The sequence below is a fragment of the Cyanistes caeruleus genome, chromosome 36 (assembly GCF_971803275.1).
Source record: "Cyanistes caeruleus chromosome 36, bCyaCae1.hap1.1, whole genome shotgun sequence".
Taxonomy (NCBI): Eukaryota; Metazoa; Chordata; class Aves; order Passeriformes; family Paridae; genus Cyanistes; species Cyanistes caeruleus.
Window position 1 is genome coordinate 785,413 of NC_141737.1, and position 16,350 is coordinate 801,762.

Below are 16,350 nucleotides of genomic sequence, written 5' to 3' on the forward strand. Positions count from 1 at the left end.
CCTCACAGTAGGCGTGGTTTCAAAAAGGCGGGCTTTCCCCCTCAGAGTGGGCGTGGCCTCCCCTCAGAGCGGGCGTGGCCTCCCCTCAGTGCGGGCCCGTCCCCGCCGCGCCTGCGCCCCCCGCGCCCGCCCCGCCGCGCCGGGATGCGGCACCCGCCGTCCCCGCTCCCTCCCCTCGCCCCCTCCTCCTATCGCGACTCTCGCCCCCTCCTCCTGTCGCGCCTGTCGCCATGGGCTGGCAAGCCGAGCGCGACAAAGTGGTGATCAACGTCGGCGGCGTCCGCCATGAGACCTACCGCAGCACCCTGCAGACGCTGCCCGGCACCCGCCTGGCCGGGCTGGCCGAGCCGGGCGCCGCCGCCCGCTTCGACTACGATGCCGGAGCCGGCGAGTTCTTCTTCGACCGGCACCCGGCCGTGTTCGCCTACGTGCTCAACTACTACCGCACCGGCAAGCTGCACTGCCCGGCCGACGTGTGCGGGCCGCTGTTCGAGGAGGAGCTGGCCTTCTGGGGCATCGACGAGACGGACGTGGAGGCCTGCTGCTGGATGAACTACCGGCAGCACCGCGACGCCGAGGAGGCCCTGGACAGCTTCGAGAGCCCCGAGGGGCCCGGCCCGCCCGAGCCCGCCGAGCCCAAGCGGCTGTGCCTGGAGGAGGGCCGGCCCGCCAGCTGGTGGAGGCGCTGGAGGCCGCGGCTCTGGGCGCTCTTCGAGGACCCCTACTCATCGCGGATGGCCAGGGTGAGGGGCTTGGGACGGGGGGAGGCTGCTAGGAGGGAGTTGGAGAGGTTTTGGAGGGCTCTGAGGGGGTTTAGAGGGGTTTGGGGTAGCTCTGAAGGGGTCCTGAGGGCTGTGAGGAGGGGCTTGAGGGGGGTCTAGAGGGGTTTAGGGCAGATCTCAGGGGGTCTAGAGGGGTTTAGGGCTGATATGAGGGGGTTCTGAGGGGTTTAGGGCAGATCTCAGGGGGTCTAGAGGGGTTTAGGGCAGATCTCAGGGGGTCTAGAGGGGTTTAGGGCTGTTATCAGGGGGTCTAGAGGGGTTTAGGGCAGATCTGAGGGGGTTCTGAGGGGTTTAGGGCAGATTTCAGGGGGTCTAGAGGGGTTTAGGGCAGATCTGAGGGGGTCTAGAGGGGTTTAAGGCAGATCTCGGTGGTCTAGAGGGGTTTAGGGCAGATCTCAGGGGGTCTAGAGGGGTTTAGGGCAAATATGAGGGGGTTCTGAGGGGTTTAGGGCAGATTTCAGGGGCTCTAGAGGGGTTTAGGGCAGATCTGAGGGGGTTCTGAGGGGTTTAGGGCAGATCTCAGGGGGTCTAGAGGGGTTTGGGGCAGCTCTGAAGGGGTTCTGAGGGGATATGAGAGGATTTAGGGGGGCTTTAGAGGGGTTTGGGGCATTTCTGAGGTGCTTTAGAGGGGCTCTAGAGGGGTTTAGGGCATCTCTGAAGGAGTCCTGGGGGGCTTAAGGCTGCTCTAGAGGGGTTTAGGGCATTTCTGAGGGGGTTTAGAGAGGCTCTAGAGAGGTTTAGGGCAGCTCTGAAGGGGTCCTGAGGGCTGTGAGGGGGTTTAGAGGGGTTCTATAGGGGTTTAGGGGGGCTCTAGAGGGGTTTAGGGCAGCTCTGAGGGGTTTTGGGGTCTGTTAGAGGAGATACGAGAGGGTTTGAGGGTGCCTGAGGGTGTCTGCGAGGGCTCTGAAGGGCAGTAGGGGAGGTCTGAGAGGTGTTGGGGGGCTCTGAGGGAGTTTAGTGGGGTGAGTGGGGCTTTGAGGGGGTTTAGAGGGCTCTGAGGGGGATCGGGAGTTTTTAGGGGCAGTTTTTAGGCTGCAGACGTTCAGAGAGGAGTTAAGGGAGATGTTAAGGGGGGATGTGAGGGGGTTTCAGGGTGTCCGAGAGGTTTTAGGGAGCCTCTGGAAGGGTTTAGGGGTGTCCGAGGAGGGTCAGGGGGGATGTGAGGGCTTTAGGGGGTCTCTCAGGAGGATCCAGGGGTGTCAGGAGGGCTCTGAGGGGGTCTCGGGGCACTGTGACAGCATTTAGGGCACCTCTGAGGGGTTTAGGGGGGCTGTGAAGGGGTTTGGGGCCTCTCTCAGGGGCCCTTGGGGGACTCAGAGACTTCAGGGGGGGTTTAGGGGGGATCTGAGGGGTCTGAGGAGGGTTTGGGAAACTCTGGGGGGTTTCAGGGAGGCTTTTGAGGCGGTTAAGGGGGCCCTGGAGGGGTTTAGGACGGATGTGAGAGGGTTAGGGCAGCTCTGGGGTGGTTTTGGGGGGAATGGGACTGAGTTTAAGTGGGCTCAGAGGGGATCTTGGGGGACTCTGAGGGTTTTAGGGCACCTCTGAGGGGGTTTAGGGGGGCTCTGAGGGTTTTAGGGCACCTCTGAGGGGGTTTAGGGGGGCTCTGAGGGTTTTAGGGCACCTCTGAGGGGGTTTAGGGGGGCTCTGAGGGTTTTAGGGCACCTCTGAGGGGGGTTTAGGGGGGCTCTGAGGGTTTTAGGGCACCTCTGAGGGGGTTTAGGGGGGCTCTGAGGGTTTTAGGGCACCTCTGAGGGGGTTTAGGGGGGCTCTGAGGGTTTTAGGGCACCTCTGAGGGGGTTTAGGGGGGCTCTGAGGGTTTTAGGGCACCTCTGAGGGGGTTTAGGGGGGTTCTGAGAAGGTTTAGGACATTCCAGAGGGGAGTTTGGGATGTCTGAGGGAGTTAAGGACATCCCTGAGGGAGTTTAGGAGGTGTTACAGTGATTTTGAGGGTGCGGGGGGGGGTCTCTGACAGGGTTAGGGGGGCCCTGAGGGGGTTAAAGGGGTTTTGTGGGCGTCTCTCAGGTTTAAGAAGGCTCTGAGAGGGTCCTGGGGGGGCTCCGAGGGGGTTCAGTGCATTTTTGAGGGGGCTTAGGGGGGTCTGTGAGGGGGTTAAGGCACCTCTCAAGAGGTTTAGGGGGTCTTTGAGGGGGTCTGGGGGGGTGTTAGGGGAGCTCTGAAGGGAATTTGAGGGGTCTCGGGCAGCTTAGAGGGGGCTCAGGGCATCTCTGAAAGGGGGGCTTGAGGGGTTTGGGGGGGTCCGTGAGGATTTTGGAGCATCTCTGAGGGGGTTTGGGGGTCTGTGAGAGGGTTTGGGGGGGTTTGGGAGAGACTTGAGAGGGTCCGTGAGGGGGTCTTGGGGGTCTGGGGGGGGGTTGAGTGTTACTTGAGGGGGTTTAGGGGGGGCTGCCAGGGGTTCAGGGGGTCAGAGGGAGGTTAGAGCATCTTTGAGGGGGGTTTTGGGGGTCTCTGAGGGGTTTAGGGGGTCTCTGAGGGGTTTAGGATGTCTCTGAGGGGGTTTTCGGGGTCTCTGAGGGGTTTTAGGGGTCTCTGAGGGGTTTAGGGGGTCTCTGAGGGGTTTTGGGGGTCTCAGAGGGGTTTTGGGGGTGTCTGAGGGGTTTAGGGGGTCTCTGAGGGGTTTTGGGGGGTCTGCCAGGAGGTTTGGGGGTCTCTGAGATGCTCTTTGGGGTCCGTGAGGGACTTGAGGGGTCTCTTGAGGAGGTTTAGGGGGGGCCTGAGGTGATCGGAGCCTCTGAGGGGTCTTGGGGGGCTCCGGGCTGATTTTGGGGGGGGGGGGGGGGGGGTGAGCAGAACTCTTGGGGTCTCGGGGACACCGCGGGGGGGGGGACAGGGGACATGGCGGGGGGGTGAGGGGGGGACACGGGGGGTACCGGGAGGACACGGGGATGGGGGGGGGGGCGGTGCGCTGTGCGTGTCCCCCGCTCTGTCCCCCCCTCCCCTCCCCCCCGTGTCCCCCGCTCTGTCCCCTCCTCCCCCCCGTGTCCCCAGCGCCCCCCCCCCCGATGTCCCCGGTGTCCCCCTCCCCCCCCCGCAGCCGCTGGCCCCGATCCTGCCGCAGCGGGGCCGGGGGGGGGAGGGGAGGGGGGAGCGGGACCGCACTGCGGTGCCCCCTCCCCCGCCCCCCCCCGGCCTGTCCTACATCCCCTCCCCCCCCCGGGGCCCCCCTCCCTCCGTGTCACCCCCCCCCCCTCACTCCTGGCCTAAATCGCGTCCCCAAACCCCCCCAGCCTGGCCTAGATCCCCCCCCCCGCTGTCCCTTGTGTCCCCCCAAACCCCCCCAGATGGCCTAGATCCCCCCCCCGTGTCCCCCGTGTCCCCCACAATGTCCCCAAATATCCCCCCCCTCCCCCCGTGTCCCCCACAATGTCCCCAAATATCCCCCCCCTCCCCCCCCATGGCCTAAATATTGTCCTGCGCCCCCGCCCCACGATGTCCCCAAACCCCCCCTGCTGTCCCCTGGGTTCCATCCCCGTCCCCCCCCTCAAACTGCGCCCCCCTCCCTCTCGATTTGGGGGTGTCAGTGATATTTTTTGGGGGGGGGTCAAGGACCAGGGGACACCTCAGTGCGTCCCCCCCTCCCCCCGTGATTATTTGGGGGTTCAGCGTTTTTGGGGGGGGGGGGGTCAGGACATCTGGGTGTGCCCCCCCCCCCCCCCCCCATTATTCTACAGGGGGTCAGTGGTTTTTGGGGGGGGGGTCAGGAGCTTGAGCCCCCATTTGTGGTTGGGGGGGGGTCAGAATTCAGACCCCTGAGCCCCCCAATGAATTTATTGGGGTGTCAGTGATTTGGGGGGGTCAGAATTCAGACCTGTGACCCCCCCCAATGAATTTATGGGGTGTCAGTGATTGGGGGGGTCAGAATTCAGACCTGTGACCCCCACAGTGAATTTATGGGGTGTCAGTGATTTGGGGGGGGTCAGAATTCAGACCCCCAGACCCCCCCAATGAATTTATTGGGGTGTCAGTGATTTGGGGGGGTCAGAATTCAGACCCCCAGACCCCCCCCAATGAATTTATGGGGTGTCAGTGATTTGGGGGGGTCAGAATTCAGACCTGTGACCCCCCCCCAATGAATTTATGGGGTGTCAGTGATTGGGGGGGTCAGAATTCAGACCTGTGACCCCCCAGTGAATTTATTGGGGTGTCAGTGATTTGGGGGGGTCAGAATTCAGACCCCCAGACCCCCCCCAATGAGTTTATGGGGTGTCAGTGATTTGGGGGGGGTCAGAATTCAGACCCCTGACCCCCCCAATGAATTTATTGGGGTGTCAGTGATTTGGGGGGATCAGAATTCAGACCCCTGACCCCCCCAATGAATTTATTGGGGTGTCAGTGATTGGGGGGGTCAGAATTCAGACCCCTGACCCCCCCAATGAATTTATTGGGGTGTCAGTGATTTGGGGGGATCAGAATTCAGACCCCTGACCCCCCCAATGAATTTATTGGGGTGTCAGTGATTTGGGGGGGGTCAGAATTCAGACCCCTGACCCCCCCAATGAATTTATGGGGTGTCAGTGATTTGGGGGGGGTCAGAATTCAGACCCCTGACCCCCCCAATGAATTTATTGGGGTGTCAGTGATTTGGGGGGATCAGAATTCAGACCCCTGACCCCCCCAATGAATTTATGGGGTGTCAGTGATTTGGGGGGGTCAGAATTCAGACTTGTGACCCCCCCAATGAATTTATGGGGTGTCAGTGATTTGGGGGGGTCAGAATTCAGACCTGTGACCCCCCCCAATGAATTTATGGGGTGTCAGTGATTGGGGGGGTCAGAATTCAGACCTGTGACCCCACAATGAATTTATTGGGGTGTCAGTGATTGGGGGGGGGTCAGAATTCAGACCTGTGACCCCCCCAATGAATTTATTGGGGTGTCAGTGATTGGGGGGGGGTCAGAATTCAGACCTGTGACCCCCCCCAATGAATTTATGGGGTGTCAGTGATTGGGGGGGTCAGAATTCAGACCTGTGACCCCACAATGAATTTATTGGGGTGTCAGTGATTGGGGGGGGGTCAGAATTCAGACCTGTGACCCCCCCAATGAATTTATGGGGTGTCAGTGATTGGGGGGGGTCAGAATTCAGACCCCCTGACCCCTCCCCAATGAATTTATTGGGGTGTCAGTGATTGGGGGGGGTCAGAATTCAGACCCCCTGACCCCTCCCCAATGAATTTATTGGGGTGTCAGTGATTGGGGGGGGTCAGAATTCAGACCCCCTGACCCCTCCCCAATGAATTTATTGGGGTGTCAGTGATTTGGGGGGGGGTCAGAATTCAGACCCCCAGACCCCCCCATCCCTCTGGGGGTCCAGTTCTTTGGGTGGGGGGCGTTATCCATGAATTGGGGGGGGGTCTCACCCCATTCCCTCAGCGCTCCCCCGTGGCGGGGGGTCACTCCATATGGATGAGGTTTTTTTTTTTGGGGGGGGGTCTCACCATCTCCCCCCTCCCCACCGCAGTACGTGGCCTTCGCCTCGCTCTTCTTCATCCTCATCTCCATCACCACCTTCTGCCTGGAGACACACGAGGCCTTCAACCGCGTCATCAACAAGACGGAGACGGTGACCACGGGCAACGAGACGGGCACGCAGGTGGCCGTGGAGGTGGAGACCGAGCCCTTCCTCACCTACGTGGAGGGGCTGTGCGTGGTGTGGTTCACCTTCGAGTTCCTCATGCGCGTCAGCTTCTGCCCGGACAAGCGCGACTTCATCAAGAGCAGCCTCAACATCATCGACTTCGTGGCCATCCTGCCCTTCTACCTGGAGGTTGGGCTGCGGGGCTTGTCCTCCAAGGCGGCCAAGGACGTGCTGGGCTTCCTGCGCGTGGTGCGCTTCGTCCGCATCCTGCGCATCTTCAAGCTGACGCGGCACTTCGTGGGGCTGCGCGTGCTGGGCCACACGCTGCGCGCCAGCACCAACGAGTTCCTGCTGCTCGTCATCTTCCTGGCCCTGGGCGTGCTCATCTTCGCCACCATGATCTACTACGCCGAGCGCATCGGCGCCGACCCCGACGACGTCACCGGCAGCCGCCACACCTACTTCAAGAACATCCCCATCGGCTTCTGGTGGGCGGTGGTGACCATGACCACGCTGGGTTACGGTGACATGTACCCCATGACGTGGTCGGGGATGTTGGTGGGCGCGCTGTGCGCCCTGGCCGGCGTGCTGACCATCGCCATGCCCGTGCCCGTCATCGTCAACAACTTCGGCATGTACTACTCGCTGGCCATGGCCAAGCAGAAGCTGCCCAAGAAGAAGAACAAACACATCCCCAGGCCTCCCCAGCCCGGCTCGCCCGGCTACGGATCGCCGGGCTCCGGCCCCAACGCCCCCGGCAGCCCCCGCGCCGCGCGGAGACCCCCGGCCTGTCCCCTGGCCCAGGAGGAGGTGGTGGAGATCAACCGGGCCGGTGAGTGGGGCAACCCCCGCTGGGTGGGTGCGGTGGGGTCTGGGGGGGTCTTGGATGGGTTTGGGGTGGGTTCAGTGGGGTCTGGGGGGTCTTGGATGGGTTTGGGGTGGGTTTCGTGAGGTTTGGGGGGTCTTGGTAGGGTTTGGGGTGGGTTCAGTAGAGTTTGGGGGGTCTTGGTAGGGTTTGGGGTGGGTTCAGTGGGGTTTGGGGGGTTTTGGTTGAGTTTGGAGGGGTTTGGGGTGGGTTCAGTGAGGTTTAGGGGTGGTTTGGAGGGGTTTGGGGTGGGTGCAGTGAGGTTTGGGGGGTTTTGGTTGAGTTAGGGGTGGGTGCAGTGGGGTCTGGGGGGTCTTGGATGGGTTTGGGGTGGGTTCAGTGAGGTTTGGGGGGGTCTTGGTAGGGTTTGGGGTGGGTTTAGTGGGGTTTAGGGGTGGTTTGGAGGGGTTTGGGGTGAGTTCAGTGGGGTTTGGGGGGTTTTGGTTGAGTTTGGAGGGGATTGGGGTGGGTGCAGTGAGGTTTAGGGGTCTTGGGTTCGGAGGGGTTTGAGGTGGGTTCAGTGGGGTCTGGGGGGGTCTTGGATGGGTTTGGGGTGGGTTTAGTGAGGTTTGGGGGGGTCTTGGTAGGGTTTGGGGTGGGTTTAGTGGGGTTTAGGGGTGGTTTGGAGGGGTTTGGGGTGGGTTCGGTGGGGTTTGGGGGGTCTTGGTTGAGTTTGGGGTGGGTGCAGTGGGGTTTGGGGGGTCTTGGTTGAGTTTGGAGGGGGTTTGGTGGAATTTTGGATGGGTTTGGGTTGGTTGCAGTGAGGTTTAGGGGTCTTGGTAGGGTTTGGAGGGGTTTGGGATGGGTTTAGTGGAGTTTAGGGGGTTTAGGCTGAGTTTTGGAGTGGTTTGGGATGTGCTCAGTGGGGTTTGGGGCGTCTTGATTGAGTTTGGAGGGCTTTGGGGTGGGTTTAGGAGGTCTTGGTTGAGTTTGGAGGGATTTGGGATGGGCTCAGTGGGGTTTGGGGGGTCTTGATTGAGTTTGGAGGGCTTTGGGGTGGGTTTAGGGGTGGTTGGTAGGGTTTGGGGAGGGTTTGATGGAATTTTGGATGGATTTGGGTTGGGTTCAGTGGAGTTTAGGGGTGGTTTGGAGGGGTTTGGGGTGGGTTCAGTGGGGTTTGGGGGGTCTTGGTAGGGTTTGGAGGGGTTTGGTGGAATTTTGGATGGGTTTGGGGTGGGTTCAGTGAGGTTTAGGGGTGGTTTGGAGGGGTTTGGGGTGGGTTCAGTGGATTTAACGGGTTTTGGTTGAGTTTGGATGGGTTTGGGGTGGTTTCAGTGAGGTTTAGGGGTGGTTTGGGGTGGTTTCAGTGAGGTTTAGGGGTGGTTTGGGGTGGTTTCAGTGAGGTTTAGGGGTGGTTTGTAGGGGTTTGGGATGGTTTCAGTGAGGTTTAGGGTGTTTAGGCTGAGTTTTGGATGGGTTTGGGGTGGTTTCAGTGAGGTTTAGGGGTGGTTTGGGGTAGGTTCAGTGGATTTAACGGGTTTTGGTTGAGTTTGGATGGGTTTGGGGTGGTTTCAGTGAGGTTCAGGCTGAGTTTTGGATGGGTTTGGGGTGGTTTCAGTGAGGTTTAGGGGTGGTTTGGGGTGGTTTCAGTGAGGTTTAGGCGTGGTTTGGAGGGGTTTGGGGTGGTTTCAGTGGGGTTTAGGGGTGGTTTGGATGGGTTTGGGGTGGTTTCAGTGAGGTTTAGGGGTGCTTAGAAGGGTTTGGGGGGAGTTTGGGAGGAGTTTAGTGGATTTTAGGGGATCTTGGTGGAGTTTGGAGGGGATTTGGGGGAGTTCTGGTGGGTTTGAAGGGGTTTTGGCAGAGCTCAGTGGGTTTTGGGGGCGCTTTGGTGGATTTTGTGGGGTATCAGTGGATTTTGGAGGTTCCTGAGAGGGATTTTTGGGAACTTTTTGGGGTTCTGGCATAGCCTGAAGGGGTCTGGGGAGGTTTAGTGGATTTTTGGAGGAGTTTGAAGGGGGTTTGGTGGATTTTGGGGGAGTTTTGTGGAATTTGGGAGTCTTGGGGGAATTTTGGGGGGGAAGATGTGGGAGAACATTTATTTAGGGATATTTCATGAGAGCTTGGTGTGTTTTGGGGGATATTTTGGGGGATTTGGGAAGAGTTTGGACTATTTGGGGGGGAGCTTGGTGTATTTTGGAAGGGTTGGTCTATTTTGGGGGGAGTTTGGAATATTTTGGGGAGAGTTTGGTGCATTTTGGGTCAGTTTGGGATATTTTGGGTCCGTTTGGGATATTTTGGGGTCAGTTTGGGATATTTTGGGGTCAGTTTGGGATATTTTGAGAGGAGTTTGGTGCATTTTGGGGGAGTTTGAGGTACTTTAGGGACATTTTGGGAGGAGTTTGGGGTATTTGGGGTCAGTTTGGGATATTTTGGGGGGAGTTTGGGGTATTTTGAGAGGAGTTTGATGCATTTAGGGGTCAGTTTGGGGTCTTTTGGGATCAGTTTTGGATATTTTGAAAGGACTTGGGTGCATTTGGGGGGTTTGGAGCATTTTGGGGTGAATTTGGAGCATTTTGGAGGAAATTTGGAGCATTTTGGGGGGAATTTGGAGCATTTTGGAGGGAGTTTGGAGCATTTTGGGGGGAGTTCGGAGCATTTTGGGGTGAATTTGTGGTATTTTGGGGTGAATTTTGAGCATTTTGGAGGGAATTTTGAGCATTTTGGGGGGAATTTGGGGCATTTTGGGGTGAATTTGGGGCATTTTGGGGGGAGTTTAGAGCAACTTGGAGCATTTTGAGGGGAGCTTGGAGCATTTTGGGGTGAATTTTGAGCATTTTGGGGTGAATTTTGAGCATTTTGGAGGGAGTTTGGAGCATTTTGGGGTGAATTTGTGGCATTTTGGGGTGAATTTTGAGCATTTTGGGGGAATTTGAAGCATTTTGGGGTGAATTTGTAGCATTTTGGGGGAATTTGAAGCATTTTGGGGTGAATTTGTAGCATTTTGGGGGAATTTGGAGCATTTTGGGGTGAATTTGTAGCATTTTGGGGGAATTTGAGGCATTTTGGGGTGAATTTGGGGCATTTTGGGGGGAGTTTAGAGCAACTTGGAGCATTTTGAGGGGAGCTTGGAGCATTTTGGGGTGAATTTTGAGCATTTTGGGGGAATTTGAAGCATTTTGGGGTGAATTTGTAGCATTTTGGGGGAATTTGGAGCATTTTGGGGTGAATTTGTAGCATTTTGGGGGAATTGGAAGCATTTTGGGGGGAATTTGTGGCATTTTGGGGTGAATTTGTGGCATTTTGGGGGGACTTTGGGTTATTTTAGGGAGAGTTTGGGATGTTTGAGGGGGGTCCATCCTTTCCTGGGGGGGTCCATCCCTTTCTGGGGGGACTCCATCCATATCTGGGGTGCTCCCCCCATATCCGGGGGTCTCCCCCGTGCACTGTCGCGTTGTGGGGGGGGCTGTACCCCAATCTGGGGGCGTTCCCAGCCCAATTTGGGTGCCCCCCCCCCGGTGCAGAATCGCGCCCCAACGGGGAGGCGGGGCGGGCGGCGCTGGCGCAGGAGGACTGTCCCCCCATCGACCAGCCCCTGTCCCCCGAGGAGCGCGGGGGGGGCCCCCCAAACTCCGCCGGGGCCGGGGGGGGCCGCGAGCGCTGCGGCCGCGACAGGGCCTGCTTCCTGCTGGGCCCCGACTACGCGCCCCCCCCCGAGGGGCCCCTGCGCAAAGGTGGGTGCTGAGAGCCCCCCCAAAAAAAACCCCGGGGTCCTGGGGGTACCGGGAACCCCCCCCCCCCCCCCCCAAAAAACCCTGGGGGTACCGGGAACCCCCCCCAAAAAAACCCCAAAATCCTGGGGGTACCGGGAACCCCCCCCCCCAAAAAAACCCTGGGGGTACCGGGAACCCCCCCCCCCAAAAAAACCCCGGGGGTACCGGGAAACCCCCCCCCCCAAAAAAACTCTGGGGGTACCGGGAACCCACCCCAAAAAAACCCCGAGATCCTGGGGATACCGGGAAACCCCCCTCAAAAAAACCCTGAAATTTTGGGGGTACCGGGAACCCCCCCAAAAAACCCTGGGGGTACCGGGAACCCCCCCCCAAAAAACTCTGGGGGTACCGGGAACCCCCCCAAAAAAAACCCCTGGGGCTCCTAAAGCCCCCCCCGGGCACCCCAAAATCCCGGGAGTCCCCAAATTCCCCTCCATGTCTCCCCCCCACGTCACCCCCATGATACCCCTGGGGGTCCCCCAAACCCCCCCTATTCCCCCTCTGGGGGTGGGGGGGTCCCCAAAACCCCCTCCATCCCCCCTGGGGGTCCCCAAATCCTCCCTCCCCCTTCCTGCATGTCCCCCCAGCCCCGCCCCCGTCCCCAAACTGGGCAGACTGGGAGAGAACTGGGGGGGGGGCAGAGCTTGCACAGACCCCCCGGCGCTGGGGGGCTCTGGGAGCCCCTTGCACACGCGCGTGCAAGGGGTGGGGCTGGCTGGGGGGGCCCGGGGGTCCCTGTCCCCGTGTCAGGGGGGTCTCTGTCCCCATAGAGGGTCCCTGTCCCCATAGAGGGTCCCTGTCCCCGTGTCAGGGGGGTCTCTGTCCCCATAGAGGGTCCCTGTCCCCGTGTCAGGGGGGTCACTGTCCCCATCAGGGGGTCCCTGTCCCCATAGAGGGGGGGTCCCTGTCCCCATCAGGGGGTCCCTGTCCCCATAGAGGGTCCCTGTCCCCGTGTCAGGGGGGTCACTGTCCCCATCAGGGGGTCCCTGTCCCCATAGAGGGGGGGGGGTCCCTGTCCCCATAGAGGGTCCCCAGCCCCATCAGGGGATCCCCAGCCCCACAGGGGGTCCCTGTCCCCATCAAGGGGGGGTCTCTGTCCCCATAGAGGGTCCCCGTCCCCACAGGGGGGTCTCTGTCCCCATTAAGGGGTCCCTGTCCCCATCAGGGGGTGTCCCCGTTCCCATCAAGGGGGGGTCTATGTCCCCACAGAGAGTCCCCAGCCCCACAGAGGGTCTCTGTCCCCACAGAGGGTCCCCAGCCCCACAGAGGGTCTCTGTCCCCATCAGGGGGTCCCCAGCCCCACAGAGGGTCCCCAGCCCCACAGAGGGTCCCCAGCCCCATCAGGGGGTCCCCAGGCCCATCAGGGGGTCCCTGTCCCCATCAGGGGGTCCCCAGGCCCATCAGGGGGTCCCTGTCCCGATCAGGGGGTCCCCAGCCCCATCAGGGGGTCCCCAGCCCCACACGGGGTCCCTGTCCCCATCAGGGGGTCCCTGCCCCGGGGTGACCCCTCCCCTCTCCCCTTTTGTCCCCAGCGCTCGTCACCGCCTGAGACCCCCGACGGCGCCGCAGGTCAGCCGCGAGGGGGCGCCCTCATCCTGGCCACGCCCCCCGCCCTTAGCCCCGCCCCCTTTCCGCGCGTCTGGTCCCGCCCACTCCGCACCGCTGCGCATGCGCAATCCCCGCCCCCGCACCGCGGCGCTGCTTCAACGGGGGATGGGGGGCACCTGGGACCCCCCCCAAAAGCCACACCTGGGACCCCCAAAACACCCGGGACCCCCAAAAACACACCTGGGACCCCCAAAAACACACCTGGGACCCCCAAAAACACATCTGGGACCCCCAAAAACACACCTGGGACCCCCAAAAACACACCTGGGACCCCCAAAAAAATCTGGGATCCCCAAAAAACATCTAGGATCCTCTAAAAAACATCTGGGATCCCCCCAAAATTACCCGCGGACCACCCAAAAACTCCCAAAAAACACCCAGAGACCCCCCAAGAAAGATCTGGGAATCCCAAACGCCCCCTCAGGACCCCCTGGGGGATTCCCAAATTTCTTGGGGGGGTGGCCCCAAATTTTGGGGAGACAACCCCAAATCCTGGGTGGGGAGGGGAGAGGGGGGGGTCCCACATTTGAGGGAGGGTCCTAAACTGGAGGGGTCCCCCCTCCCCCATCTCTTCGTGGGGTCCTCAGTTTTTGGGGATTTGTCCCAAAATCTTTGGGGGTCCCCGATCCCGGAGGGGGGAGGGGTCCCGACTCTTGGGGGGGGGGGCGGGGGGTGGGGTCCCCAATTTTTTGGGGGGGGGTGGGGAGAGATCCTAAACCCCTTGTGGGGGAGGGGAGGGGGTTGTCCCCAAATTTTGGGGTGGGGTCCCACATTCCCGGGGTCGCGCTCTCCTGGAGGGGGAGGGGGGGGAAAAATCCCAAATTTGGGGGGTCGGGGGTGGTGTGGGATGTGAAACGGGGGGGTCTGGAGGGTTTTTTTGGGGTCTGGGGGTTTTTTTTTGGGGTGCTGACCCCCCTCTCCCCCCCATTTTTGTCTCCCCCCCAAGGCTACGAGAAGTCGCGGAGCCTCAACAGCATCACGGGGGTGCGGGTGGCCCCCGCCGCGCCCCCCTTCAGCTCCCCCAGCCCCCCCCGGCGCCCCCGCTCCCCCATCCCCTCCATCCTCTGAGGGGGGGGAGGGGCGGCCCCTCCCCCACCCCCGCACCCCCCTTTTCCTGCCCCACCCCCACCCTGGGGGAAAAAAAACTCATCAGTGGCAATGGGGGGAGGGGGCGCCCCGGTGGGGGGGGGTGATTTTGGGGACACCCCCTCCCCCACCTCGCTGTGAGGGACTGGAGACCCCCCCCAAATGGAGGGGTGCCCCCCTAAGAGACTGTGAAAGGGGGTGACAAGGGGACCCCCCCGCCCCGATGTCACCCCAAAGGCTGCACTGCACTTTCTGGACTGGGTGTCGTCCCCCCCTCCCCTCCCTTATCCCCACCCCAAATTTGGGGTCCCCTCCCCCGAGCCCACCCCGGTTTTGGGGGGGTTTGGGTGTCCCTGTTGTTCCCCACCCCCGTGTGTGTGTCCCCCTCCTCCTCCATGATCACTCAGGACTTGGGGAGCCCTCCCTAAATTGGTGTCACCTCACCTCGTGTGTCCCCTCTGTGTCCCCCATGTCTGTCCCTCCCCACCCTTCGTGTCCCCCCTCCCGGGCTCCCCACACCCCTCCAAGCAATAACTGGAGCCGCCGGACGCGCCGATGGCGGAGGACGACGGCGGAGGTAGGGCCCCAGCCGGGTGTCCCCTCTGTCCCCCTGTGGTGGCACCGTCACCCCAAAAGAGGGGGACAGGGGGGGAAACCGGCCCCACTCTGAGGCCAGGCTGTGTTTCCATGGTAACGGGACTAGGCCTGAGCTCTACTGCAAGGCCAGGCTGTGTTTCCATGGTAACGGGAGCAGGCCTGAGTTCTCACTGCGAGGCCAGGCTGCGTTTCCATGGTAACAGGACTGGCCCTGGCTCCTCACTGCAAGGGCAGGCTCTGTTTCCATGGTAATGGGAGCAGGCCTGAGCCGTACTGCGAGGCCAGGCTGCGTTTCCATGGTAACGGGACTAGGCCCGAGTTCTCACTGCGAGGCCAGGCTGCATTTCCATGGTAACGGGAGCAGGCCTGAGTTCTCACTGCGAGGCCAGGCTGCGTTTCCATGGTAACAGGACTAGACCTGAGCCCTACTATTAGGCCAGGCTGCGTTTCCATGGTAACAGGACTAGGCCTGAACTCTGCTGCAAGGCCAGGCTGCGTTTCCATGGTAACAGGACTAGGCCTGAACTCTGCTGCAAGGCCAGGCTGCGTTTCCATGGTAACGGGACTAGGCCTGAGCCCTACTACGAGGCCAGGCTGCATTTCCATGGTAACGGGAGTAGGCCTGAGTTCTACTGTGAGGCCAGGCTATGTTTCCATGGCAACCAGATCAAGCCAGAATCCTCACTACAAGGCCAGTCTGCATTTCCATGGTAATGGGATTAGGCCTGGCTTCTCACTGCAAGGGCAGGCTCTGTTTCCATGGCAGTGGAACTAGGCCTGAGCTGTACTGTGAGGCCAGGCTGCATTTCCATGGTAATGGCAGCAGGCCTGAGTCCACACTGCAAAGCCAGGCTGCGTTTCCATGGTAACAGGACTAGGCCAAGTCCTCATTGCAGGATTAGGCTGTTTCCATGGCAACAAGATCAAGCCAGAATCCTCACAACCAGGCCAGGCTGTGTTTCCATGGTAACAGGAGTAGGTCAAGCCCTCGCTGTGGGATCAGGCTGTGTTTCCATGGTAACGGGTCTATGCCTGAGCCCCCACTGTGAGGTCAGGCTGTGTTTCCATGGTAACGGGTCTATGCCTGAGCCCCCACTGTGAGGCTGGGCTGTGTTTCCATGGTAACAGGAGCAGGCCCGAGCTGTACTGTGAGGTCAGGCCGTGTTTCCATGGTAACGGGAGCAGGCCTGAGCCCCCACTGCAAGGCCAGGCTGCGTTTCCATGGTAACAGGAGCAGGCCCGAGCTGTACTGCGAGGCCAGGCTGCGTTTCCATGGTAATGGGAGCAGGCCTGTGCCCTCACTGCGATGCCAGGCTGCGTTTCCATGGCAATAGGACTAGGCCAGAGCCCTCAAAACAGGCCTTGCCCCCTTTGGGGGGGGCCGGGACCCCCCCAAACCTGTTCTCCCCCCCCCCCCCCGGGGGGGGGTCCCTGGGGGCGGCAGTTTGGGGGTGGGGCCCCCCTGGGCGTCCCACCCCCGACCAGCATGTCTGCATGTCCGACCCGCCGGTATTTATTGTTATATGCAAAAAAACCCACCCCAAAACCCCCTGAATTGACCCAAACCCGCCCTCCCCCTCCCCCCCCCCGCTCCATCCCCCCCTCCCCAGCGCGACGGGAGCTTTATGCAATGACTCCTATGCAAATGAGATGCTAATGAGGACTAATTGCTCCCTGGCCGCTCTCTCTCCCCCCTCCCCCCCCCCAATTCGCTGCATGTTTGGGGGGGCCCCCCCTCGCCTCGTGCTTTTTGGGGGGGAGGGTCTCCAGCCCCTCCCCCCCCGGGCTGCGCTGTAACGAGCTCCCCCCTTTAATTACTATTTATTAACACCTCATGAATATTCATGACCCCCCTCCCTCCCCTGGGATCGGTGCAATCCCCCCTCCCCTCCCCCCCCCGTTGTCTCCGGGGTTGTTTTTTTTGGGGGGGGGGAGGGGTGCGCCCCCCGTTTTGGGGGGGGTCTCTGACTCAGGAAGGGGGGGGGAGGGGCTGTGCCAAACGGGGGGGGCCCCCGTGGGGTGGGGGGGGAGGGGCGGGGGCCCCGCGGGGGGTGGGGGGGAGGGGTGGGTGGGGGAGGGGCTCAGAGCTATTTTTTCACGCGGGGAA

The 16,350-nt window shown here is 61.0% G+C and overlaps 1 protein-coding gene across 2 annotated transcripts; it reads left to right on the forward strand.

Annotated features, from left to right (window-relative positions):
- The first annotated feature begins 125 nt into the window (after nucleotides 1–125).
- On the forward strand, nucleotides 126–16,242 carry LOC147647550 (voltage-gated potassium channel KCNC1-like). 2 transcript variants are annotated; one of them, XM_086871634.1, is made up of 5 exons: nucleotides 126–743; nucleotides 6,261–7,209; nucleotides 10,704–10,913; nucleotides 12,485–12,521; nucleotides 13,507–13,619. In XM_086871634.1, the coding sequence occupies exons 1-4, from the start codon at nucleotides 231–233 to the stop codon at nucleotides 12,499–12,501; spliced, it is 1,689 nt and encodes a 562-aa protein (XP_086727760.1). In that variant the 5' UTR covers nucleotides 126–230; the 3' UTR covers nucleotides 12,502–12,521; nucleotides 13,507–13,619. The 2 variants fall into 2 exon arrangements, with proteins under 2 accessions (XP_086727760.1, XP_086727759.1); XM_086871633.1 differs by lacking the exon at nucleotides 12,485–12,521 and having other exon boundaries at nucleotides 13,507–16,242.
- The last annotated feature ends 108 nt before the right edge of the window (nucleotides 16,243–16,350 follow it).